Genomic DNA, 12,402 nt, shown 5'->3' with positions numbered 1-12,402 from the left:
AAAATTTGAAAGCAATTGGACTCCATTTGTTGTTTCAAAGATTCGTGCCAAACAAGATAATAGTTCTTAGTTTTTATCAACGTTGCCACACCGACCTACCTTCATAAAACGAAGTGTAACTTTCAATCTAGGAAGGGTTTCAAAATAGTTTCTTCATGAAAATTTTAGCCCATTAATTATGATCTTTCAAATATCTATGGTTTAGCAGAAAATGAAGTTCATTTGGTTAGTTAGACTCAGTGACCACAATGATATTAGTGAAAACTTCAGGAAAACAGTCAACTGTGATATACCTTCTCATTTTGAAACAAAAATTAATTTTTGTAAAGAATTTCAATAGTAGGCAAAAAGAAAAATTATACTAGACACGTACATATTTCCATTGGTGGTGATTGGAGGTCAATCAGATCCCATTTGGCTACTCAAAAGCCTCTTCAAGGACACACATATTTCTGGAATTTCATAATAGCATATGACATATTTCAAGAACACATTCCATAACCTTGATTCCGTGGTACAGGACATGATAACAACCATCCTCTCACAATGTACACAACATTTCATACATAATCTAAGAATCATACATTCAACCTTAGCATCCACTTCTATTGTAGAACAAAACCCCAAGTTTCAGTGAACAAGGTGTAAGGATTTTCTACATCACATTAAGGATTTTCTACATCACATACACTTTCCTTGCTCATTTCACATGCATAAATTCCCATACATCCTTACTACTACAATGCAATGGTGATGCATCCTCTTGCCTAAACAATAATGGTGCCTTCTCCAATCAGCTCTCACCCACTCAGCAATGGCTGCCCTCCAATAGTCACTTCTTCAAACCTTTGCCTTAGAGAGAGAGAAGAGATGCCGGAAGAGTGAGTGGTGTGGGTGACTGAGGAGGCTTAAGTACTTATGAGGGTGGGGTGGTTGCCTAAGTGGTGCCAAAAGACTTCAAAATCTGGACAAGTGGCACTCAAACAGCATGCACTCAGCAAGTGACACCATTAGCACATGCATGTTAGAGACACAGCCGGCAGTACATAGCCGGCAGTGGTCCATCCCTCTCATCTTCACAGCAGGCGCTGCACACAATCACAGTCGGCACTGCACATAACATAGCCGACATTGCACACAACACAGTTGTCGCTGGTACTTATTTCTCTTCATAGCCGCCGCTACACACATTGTAGCTGACGTTAGTACTTCTTCTCCTTCACAGCCGGTGCTACACATAACACAACCGATGCTGGTACTTCTTTCTCTCACGACATTGCGCTCTTCACTGCCGTGCACTCCACGGCCATGCCCACTAACTGGCTGGGAAAAATCTAGGTTATCCATTCATCCCCCTATTAAAAGATTTTTTCCTCAAAATCGTTAGTCGAATAAATGGGGTACAAGGCCCGAATTTCATCTTCTCGCTCCGACATTGATTCTTACCTCAAGTGATATTACCATAAAACCTGGACTAGAGGAATCTCTTTATGATGCAAAATATGAATTCTTTTATCCAGTATGTCAATAGGTTGTTCTATATGAGTTAAATCCTCCCTGATCAGGATTGGCTCATACTCCAAAACGTGGGACGGATCGGGATGATACTTTTTTAATAACGACAAATGAAACACATTATGGATATTGGCTAACTCGGGTAGTAGGGCCAATCGATATGCCACACCTCCAATTCTTTGTAAAATCTCAAAGGGTCCAATAAATCGTGGACCCAGTTTCCCTTTCTTGTCAAATCTCATTATACCCTTAGTGGGTGATACTTTCAGATAAACTCGATCGCCCACTTCAAATTCAAAGTTCCTTCTCCGATTGTCAGCATAACTCTTCTGCCGGCTTTGGGCTGTCTTGAGCCGCTCTCGAATTAAGGCAATCTTTTCTTAAGTTACTTGAACAATCTCTGACCCTAAAAGTTTTCTTTCACCAACCTCATCTCAACATATAGGTGATCTGCACTTCCTCCCATACAATGCCTCAAAAGTTGCCATCTGATTACTGGCCTAGAAACTATTAGTATAAGAAAACTCTATCAGAGGCAGATGATTATCCCAATTTCCCTTAAAATCTGAAACACAAGCCCTCAACATATCTTCCGGGGTTTGTATGGTCCTTTCTGACTGTCCATCTATCTGAGGGTGGAAAGTTGTACTAACGGTGAGTTTGGTCCCCATGCCCGACTGTAGGCTGTTTTAAAACCTTGAAGTAAATTTGGGGTCTCTGTCGGACATAATACAAATAGGAAACCCATGCAGCCTTACTATCTCCTTGGCGTATAGTGGGGCCAACTTATCCATGGTATGAGCAGCTTTCGTGAGTCGGTCCACAACAACCCAAATACTATCTTGTCCCAAACTTGATCTCGACAGGCCAGACACGAAATCCATAGTTTGGTACTCCCACTTCCATTCTAGCACAGGTAAGGGCTATAACTGCCCAGTAGGTTTCTGATGTTCAGCCTTCACTTGTTGACAGATCATGCACTTGGAAACAAATTCTGCTACTTCTCTCTTCATGTTATTCCACCAAAAGACTCTTTCCAGATGTTGATACCTTTTAGTGCTCCTTGGGTGTACTATATAACGTGAGTGGTGTGCTTCCTCTAAAATAGACCTTTTTACCTTCTCATCGTTAGAGATATAAACGCGACCTATAATTCTTAACATATCATCACCGCCCATAACAAAATCCTCCTTACCCTCTGAATTTATTTCCTTGAAAATTTTCATGAACTGAGGATCCTGCTTTTGCGCACTCGGATTTGCTGAAAGAGATGGGGCTCTTTTTTTACACATGAAATTTTTCCTTTCCCATCATCAAGGGGCAGAATTGGGTGCCATTCTAGTACATCTTCTTGTAGCTTCATCTCTCGGACCATCATGTGAGCCATTGACATCATAGGCTTCCTACAACATTGTCTTACCCGGTTGGTAATTGATGGTACAATCATAATCATAGAGCAAGTCCATCCATCTTCTTTGTCTCATATTCAATTCTTTATGAGAAAATAAGTGCTTGAGGCTCTTGTGGTCGGTGAACACTCTAAACTGAGTTCCATACAGATAATGTCTCCAAATGTTTAGGGCAAAAACCACAATTGCGAGTTCCAAATCATGAGTGGGATGGTTCTGCTCGTACGGCTTTAACTACCTTGAGGCATAGGCTATAACCTTTCCCCTTTTCATCAGTACACATCCAAGCCCTTTGTGTAAGGGATCAGTAAAAACCTCAAAATCTTCATTCCCCTCAGGCAAGGTCAGTATCAAGGTTGTAGTCTGTCTCTTCTTTAATTCCTGAAAGCTTCTTTCACAGTTATCGGACCATACAAACTTAACTTCCTTTTGAGTTAGACGGGTTAGGGGAAGTTCTATTTTTGAGAACCCCTCTACAAAACGCCTGTAATACCCCATCAGTCCTATGAAACTGCAAACTCCATATACATTCGTTGGTGTTTCCCATTTAAGCACGACATCAATCTTACATGGATCAACAACAATCCCCTCTTTGGAAATAATTTGCTTGAGGAAAGCCACACTTGGGAGCAAAAATTCACTCTTATTGAGCTTAGCATACAATTTCTTCATCCTTAGAGTCTAGAGGACCACTCGTAAATGTTTCCCATGACCTATCTGATTCTTGAAATATACAAAAATATCATCTATAAAGACCACTACAAAGTTATCCAAATAGGGCCTAAAGACTTTGTTTATCAGATCCATATGGACAGCCGGTGCATTCGTTAATCCAAAAGGCATGACTAAGAACTCGTAGTGGCCATAACTAGTCCTGAACGCAGTCTTAGAGATATCCTCTTCCTGAACACGCAATTGGTAGTACCCAGACCAGAGGTCAATCTTAGAAAATACTTCGGCCCCTTGCAGTTTATTGAATAGGTCATCAATTATGAGCAACGAGTATTTATTCTTTACTGTAACCTGATTTAACTTTCTATAATCCATGCATAGCCTCAAAGACCCGTCTTTCTTCTTCACAAATAGAATCGGCATGCCCCATAGTGACATACTGGGTCGGATGAATCCCTTATCCAATAATTCCTGTAATTTCTCCTTCAATTCCTTTAACTCAGTTGGGGCCATCCAATATGGGGGCTTTAGAAATAAGAGTTGTACCAGGGGCCCCCTCTATTTCAATTTCAATTTCTCTAACCAGGGTTAGAGAAGTTAACTCTTCAGGGAAGACCTCTGGATATTCTCTCACCACGGGTATCTCTTCTAATTTAGACTGAACATCCCAGTTTTCTGCTACATAAGCCAAGTATCCAGCACATCTTTTGGTCAACAAACGAGAGGCCCGAAGGGCTGAGATGATTTGTAAAGGAGAAACATCTTTAATGCCCTTAAAATTTAGTTCAGGTTGACCCGAGCATCTGAAAGTTACAATCTTATCAAAACAGTTCATTGTGGCATAGTGGGTAGACAACCAATCCATACCCGAAATAATATCAATGTCTCGAACATCTAAGAGTATCAAATCTATAGGTAACAAATGCCCTTCAATCACAACCCCACGCTGTTTATGCATTATATCAGTTTCTATTGACTCTCCCATAGACGTCCATACTACCAAAGTCCAAACAAGTTGTACAGGCTTAACATCCAAGTGACATGCAAAGTGCGGTGCAACAAATGAATGGGAAGGTCCAGGATCAATTAAAACTTTTTCTACAATACCACATATAGAAAGCATACCTCGAATCACAGAGGTTGACGCCTTAGCTTCTTACTCGGTCAAGGCGAACACCCACCCTTGAGCCCTCGGTCGGTCCTTTGATCCCCTGACGGGACAGTCTTTCACTAAGTGGCCCAATTTGCTACACTAAAAGTAGGCCCTGACCTTTCTGAAGCATTCAGCCACTGTATGATTTCCTAAACCACAGTGAGGGTAGATTGGGCGTCGGTTGCCCCTCACATCACTTGGAACAATCCTCGGGATCTTGAAACCACCTAGATTGTTTCTCCCCGTCAACTCTCTCCTTGGAGGTGGTCCTTCCTTTTTCTTAAAACTCCCAGACCGAGCAACACCCAACGTTCCATCTCTTCTTGCCTGAAAGTCGTCAGCATCTCTCTCCTTCCTTAAGGTCAAGTCCACCAATGTGGAGAAGGTCTTGAGGTTAGCGACGATAATCTTTCTCCTTATATCTGGCCGAAGGCCCCTCTCAAATTTACTAGCCTTTCATAGCTCAGAACTAATAATATGCATCGCATATTTGGAGAGTTCAGCAAATTTCGTTGTATATTGCTCAATGGACATATTCCCTTGTTCTAGCTCTATGAATTCTACCTCTTTCCTTTCCTTTACAGTGTAGGGGAAATATTTTCATAAAAGACTTCTAGAAAATTCTTCCATGTCGTCATGACTCCTGACCCTTCCCACGATTGTTTTACTGAGCTCCACTGGTGCTCAACTTCTCCTTCGAGCATAAAGGTACCCAGCCTAACTTTCTGCTCATTGGTACAATTTAGAACTTCAAATATCTTTTCTATCTTTCTTCTCCATCTCTCAACCTTTTCTACTCCCCCATACCCCACAAAGTTTGGAGGTGCCAGCCTCCTAAACCTTTCGATCAGATTACTATCATTCATATCAGAGGTGGGGTTAGACGGGGCCGGTATAGCTTCTCTCATCATTTGTGTCCTGGCTCCCAAAGCTCGATTGAGTTCAACGAAGGCCTTGCTGTTCCCATTACGTGAACTAGCGTTTTGGTATGAGTCCTTGGCATCTTCAACCTAAAACATAAACACCCAGTTACTAGCCTATCAAAGAACTACTCTACAGACACTCCAAAGACTCCCTAGGCCAAGAATCCTATCTTGGCTGCTCTGATACCATAACTGTCGTGACTCCGCCCCTACCCCTTCCATAGAGCCACGGTGCATGGGATTGTGAACGGAGGTCGCAAGTACTCAGGTTGGAGTGGCTTAAAGCATAAAACACGGAATCAAGTGCAAACCATGAAAGAAAAACTAGAATAAATCCATTCAACAGACAACTATCAAATCAAAAGTACAGTCATCTCATTTATCCAATATCAAAAGTCTTTACAATTCCTTCAAGTACTACTGGGCCAAAAATACACAATGAAATGTTCATCTTATCGCTGAGACCATCAAAACATAATATGAAAGCCTTCGGAGGACGGCTTTCCAAACTTCTAAACTTCGAGCTTCAAAGCCCCCAACGGACACCCACCTTTGTCATGGATGTCACACTCTTCACTCTATCGTTATGTAAATAAGATGGAATGAGCTAAAAGCCCAGTAAGTAGATCTACACCATTTCACTTCAACAAGCATAATAGTGATAACAACATGTAATGCACATATCTATATATATATTCACAAGGTATCAAGTGAAGTTCCTCAACATGCTTCTCAACACTCTAATATTAATATCATAAAAGCAGTTCAATGTACAATGCATAAGTCACAATCACCTTACTTAAAGCAGAACAGTTAGTCAATAGATCACAGTTACAAAACTAGTAAAGCCTACACCCAAAGTAGAAGTTCTATTGCTCAGGTTAAGCCAATCCTGCTGCTTAAAACCTCTACCCTCAATCAAGAGGGAGGACAATGACAAGTGGGTACCCCACTTTGTAATGCCCTCACACACACACATCCCCAACGTGCTTTGGGGTTTTCTATAAGCGATGGCCTTGCAAGATATGACTATCTCCTTATGCCCTTCTGGCGAGAGAGCATTACACTACCATTAGGTGACCAAATGTGTACTGCTCATATAGATTTGGGGGGGCACGACCCTCCCAACTTTTCACATCCTGACTCGTATCCTATCATGGGGAGTTAGGAAAAGATCGTAGTTGTAGGCACCATCATTCACATAGTAGGTACCCTTCCTAGTAAGCAGCTGCCAGTATCATCATTTATACAGTAGGTTCCCATTCTGATAACATATAAGGAACACGGTACCATCATTCACACAGTAGGTACCCATTCACATAACACATAAGAAACACGGTACCATCATTCACACAGTAGGTACCCATTTACGTAACACATAAGCAAGACAATACCATCATTCACAGAGTAGGTACCCATTCACATAACACATAAGCAACACGGTACCATCATTCACACAGTAGGTACCCATTCACATAACACGTAAGCAAAACGGTACCATCATTCACACAGTAGGTACCCATTCACATAACACATAAGCAACATAGTACCATCATTCACACAGTAGGTACCCATTCACATAGCACATAATCAACACAGTACCATCATTCACACAGTAGGTACCCATTCACATGACACATAAGAAACATAATATCACATTATGACGATATCAGTATCTCATCATGATAGTAGCTATATCACATTTTGAGAGTGGCATATCATATTTAAGAACTATCATATTGACATTAGCATAGTGTTAGTAACATTATTTTAGTTAAGCCTTACCGCTGAATTTTCTGCCACCAAGCGCAAAGACATGCGCTCACCATTAGGGTAACGTTTTGACCGTTTAGAGTTTGCAAACGGTTCCAAAACCAATTTTGTACTAGATGCGCCTATTTTTCAAATGGGGGGAGTGTGAAGAAAATTGGACCCAGTTTGACCTTTTAAAGTTTCAAAGAGGTGAGGGTTTTCTAACTGCACCCTGCTTCATACCACTGTAACTCCCAAACCATTAAGCAACTTGTGACTATTGGAAGATATTTTTCATCATCATGGGGGCCGCCGCTCAATAAATGCTTAGCAAATAGTGTAAATTTCGACAATCTCATAACAACCCCAGAACTAGTCAAGGTCTTCATGAGGACTCTCAAAGGTCTCCTACCAAATTTCTTCATATTCTGACATGTGTAAGCCAGTGCAAACTGAGAAACAATTCCGGCAGAATCAGCCTCTGACACCCTAAAAAGGACCCGATAACTAGAGCTATATTTTCGGTGTCTCAAATTGCTGTCGGACTACCACCATTGGATCCACCATGGTTGAAAACCCTCAAGGATCAAATTTCAGCATAAACCGCCACTCCAGGAAGAAGTTATAGGTGAAAGAGTGAAACAAAAGGACCCGTGCACTATTCCCATGCGGCCACCCTGCAACTCTACACCATTGAAGTGAATTTTGACACTCATATCTCACCTGTCTCAAGTCGGATTGTGCTCAAGTTTGGTGAGCATGTTTGTCTCGTCAAGACGAGTGTTTCGATATGTGGTACACCATGCGACGACGCCTGAGTATAAAGAAAAGCTAGAAAGAGGTTGCTGATCCCTGAAGAAATTGTAGGAAATTCAACAGCTTCATGCCTCGCTTGAGCAGCCAAATCAGTCCGCTCATGAATCAGATCAAAACTTGACCAATTCCATCGCGTGCTTAAGGTCTCGGGCTACCTTTAACTCGAACCGCGTACAAGATGAACGTTCGAATGTTGCACACGAAGCCGATGAAGAGACTGTAAATTCTGTCTTCGGAATTTTAGAATACGGCCAAAATTCCATAGTTGCAAAATGTTCGTTCGAGCACAAAATCAAGTTGTGTTTGTTTCCCGTGATTGTAATGGCATGCACAGTGCGATCCAGCGAAGAAATGACCAAAAAACATCAAGGAACGAGCACACTATCGATCCAAAGTTTCAAGATCAATTCAAATTTCAAGTCACATGATCGTGCGCTAAATACACGATCCGTGGCTCAAAGTTAGTAACAAAACGATCACCATTCTGATCCCTACAAGAAAACAATCATCTTTTGATGAATCGGGTATCAGAACGACCCCGGATCATCCATGAAAAATCATGCACGTTGTAGGAGAACACATGGACTGTTTTGAAATTTCACAAACTATTAGGAAGGGGCCAATCTGTCATTTTACACGTTACTTTCTAATTTATTTTAATTCAATTTAATCTTAATTTTCAGTAATTAGGGTTACTTTTGATCATCCACCCATGTTTGGGGCAAATTCTATATGTACCACGTACCATCATTGTATGCAAGAGGCAATAGACACACACATAATACACAAAGAGAGAGTTTTTACTTAATAAAGGTTCTCTTTCTTCTCATTATTGTGTCATGTTTGGAGAGAGAGAGAGTAAGGTGAGAGAAACGTTTGGACTGATACCCTTAAGCTCGAGGTAAATTTTCTCTCTCTTCTTTTTTTCCTTTCTTCTCTCTCTTCCTCTCTTTCTCTTCTTCTTCTCCATCTGAGCTCCTCTCAAAGGCCATGCACGGCAGTGGTAGTGTCGTGCATGCCTCTCCTGCAGCCTCATAGGTCACGCATGGCAATGGCAACACCATACGTGAGCTTCCTTCTCCGTCTGTTTCATTCTCTACGTCACACTCCAAGAATTTACAATACTGATACTCCTAAGATATGACAGTCAAAACATATATACATCTCTTCATAGGACAAATTTACACTAACGAATTCTTACAAAGTAACAAAAGAAAGCTTAGACACAACTATAATATCTTCCAAAGTTGTCCTTGACGAGTACTCAAAATGAAACCGCAGTTATTCTGAAAAATGTTTACCATAGTTTGATGAGTTTGGCTACTCAGTAAGTGATCATCATAATCCTAAAAATAATCATGGTTGAAAGATATCAATATTTCCAAAAAGGAGATCTATTAACAGAAATGCATCAACAGTTTCACTTTTAATAAATGCATAATTAAGAATAATCCGAATAATTGAAAGGCACATAACACTTTAACGGCAGTGCATAATTCAAAGGATTTCACAAAATATCCTACTGGTGTCCCAAGTAGGTAACCTATATACCCCATTAGCGTCCTGATGGGTCTACTTAATCCCTATCGGCATCCCAGATAGGTCCACTTAATCCCTACAGGTCCACTTATACCTCATCGACGTACCGGATGAATCGACTTAATCTCTACAAGCGTCCCGGATAGGTCCACTTATACCTCACCGGCGAACCGGATGAGTCCACTTGCATACTTAAAATATTTCTAAATCTCGTTAAACATCTGAAAGCAGCAATATCATGTACTCAACATATCACTGAAATCATTAATATGAATTTCACTGAAACCATTAATAACAGTCACTTTCAATAACATTTCTAAAATAACCAATCAAATATTTTGGGCTCAAATTTAGAAAGGTAGCAGTTCGTAAAGACGTTCTAGCATAATTGCCAATTTAATATGTATAGAAAAAATCTTATAGAAATTCAAGAATACGGAATTATAACAATTTATGGGATATCAATTCACAAATAAACATTTCACAACAATGCTATAATCAATTGCAAAAATATCAATTTTTAAATAATAAGACAGTCATTTGCACATGAAATTTACAATGTCTAAATATTAAAAAACAGTACAAATAAATCTTATAATTTTACTACTAGCAAAAATATCACATTTATTTCTAATAATTTTATTAAAAAGATTATTTTTCAAAATAATGAGGTCACTTGCGCATAAAATTTATCGTGCCTAAAATACATGATAATAAACAGAAATAATTATTTCATTTCATTTTTAAAAAGAACGGATTATTTTTCAAGACAATGAAGTCACTTACACACAAAACCTAAAAAATAAAGATCCTGGACGGAAATATCACTATTTATTAAAAACAGACTATTTTTCGGGAAGACGATGTCACTTACCTAAAATATTTGAGAGGGAGCTTCCGATAAAATTCAGCTAGGGAGAGGAGCTCACTGTGTTTCAACCAGAAAGAGAAAGATTTCAGAAGTTTTCTGGGGTGGGAGTCCTCGCCTCTCGTATTTAAATTCTTACGACACCTTATTATAATATTTTATTAAGTGACACCTCATAATTGTGGTGTAACCATTATAATACCCCTTATATGCTTAAAGCCCATGTCCACTTGACGTGGCAAGGCAGGAGCAAACAAAAGAAACTTAACCCAAATATTTTGAAAATAGTGATGGTCCCTAAGGACCATCATGCTCATAGACCATCACTTCTTAAAAGTATTTTTTTTTTTGTAAATTTTAGAATTATTACACTTTATCTCCCGACGAGGCTTACAGACGGCGCTGCTCATTACCGTCCATAGACGTATCCTCGATGTCTTAGTGAGGAATGCAAGTAGCGAAGCCTATTGCCGTCCGTTGGGGCTTCACCCTGTCAAGTGACTGTTGCAGGAGGCAATGTCCATTGCTGTCCACAAAGGGTAGCAGTAATACTCATCGTCGCGCGTAGGATCCTTCCGCGCCTCTCTGTGCCCATCGTTTTGTACCTTGTCAAGAGTTATGTTTTTCCTCCTAGCGTTGCCAACGGCGACGCTTATTCCGTCCACGAGCTATCGCTGCCTGCAATGGAAGTAGTGTCTTCTCATGATGCCAACGGCGATGCCCATTGTCATCTAGGTTCTTCTGCCTCCATCGTCTCTTCATCTTTTTCTCTTCTCACTTGACTAAAGGTAGACTTAGCCGAGAACTGCCATATCAGCCTCGGTTTCGAGTAGTGTTGCAGCCGTGCTGGTCCTGAGAACCATGCCCATCTTGCTACCACTCCGAGTCGGTCACGTTCCAGCTGTCATGTTAGTCTCGCCCTCATCAAGTTTCCTTCTCTTTTCTCTCCTTATTTGAACTTTCTAGTTCATCAATATCTCACATGAATGTACAATACCCTGAGACAAGGGTGGGTCGCTTTGACTCACTTGTCTTGCAAATTAACCATAGAAGTGTGGTGCAGAAAACAAGAGGATTGCATGTCAAGGGAGTCGATTCTGAACCAGCTAAAGCAGCTGGGGGGCTTTCTTCATGATCTAAGAGGGCGCCTACGCTAGCCAGTCCGAGTAAGTCCCGAACCCAACTTAAATTCCTCTCTCATCGGTTGGTGTACCTACCCTTGCTCTTGAGCAAGGTTATGAGAGAGAGTTCTCATATCCCGGGTTCACCAGAAACCCGAGATATGTGCCGCCAGATCATCTAGATTTGGAGGACGAGATTGAGGTACTTAACTAGCTTGGCGACTCCACTGGGGACTTACTACCCACCCCTTAATCGGTTTGCTCTTGTTTGACCAGTATCCACTTTTACTTTCTGCATTAATTTCTTTAGCATCTGAGTTATTCAACCCGTTCATCCGAGTCGAGGACTTATTTATCCCCACACTCGTGACTGTCCCAGGGAAGCGAACTACTCAAGCTTCCTTCCCTTCTCTCCTGTTGAGTCGCGACACATAGTTCGGCTCCCAGGTTCTTTCTTGGGTTGGTGCGAGTCGGGACTTAAAGGTCCCTGACTCCCCACTACCTTGCCCTGGTGGACCCTCCACCATGGCCCCTAGCTCATCTACTGCACATAGCATGCACCCTGCTACTGACAAGTCTCTTGCTTGCTGAAGCACGTCGGAAGGCTGCCCCCACCACTTTCATGAAAGGCAAG

General features: G+C 41.1%; 1 protein-coding gene across 1 annotated transcript; it reads right to left on the bottom strand.

The window, feature by feature from the left end:
* Positions 1-4,095: 4,095 nt before the first annotated feature.
* On the bottom strand, positions 4,096-4,581 carry LOC148782358 (uncharacterized). Its single transcript, XM_088864625.1, has one exon. The coding sequence runs from the start codon at positions 4,579-4,581 to the stop codon at positions 4,096-4,098; it is 486 nt and encodes a 161-aa protein (XP_088720751.1).
* Between the last annotated feature and the right edge of the window lie 7,821 nt (positions 4,582-12,402).

This window comes from Amborella trichopoda, chromosome 4 (genome assembly GCF_054954075.1).
Source record: "Amborella trichopoda isolate Santa Cruz 75 chromosome 4, AtrichopodaSantaCruz75HAP2 v2.0, whole genome shotgun sequence".
Taxonomy (NCBI): domain Eukaryota; kingdom Viridiplantae; phylum Streptophyta; class Magnoliopsida; order Amborellales; family Amborellaceae; genus Amborella; species Amborella trichopoda.
The sequence above is the reverse complement of the archived record's forward strand: the minus strand, read 5'-3'. Positions and strand labels throughout refer to the sequence as shown.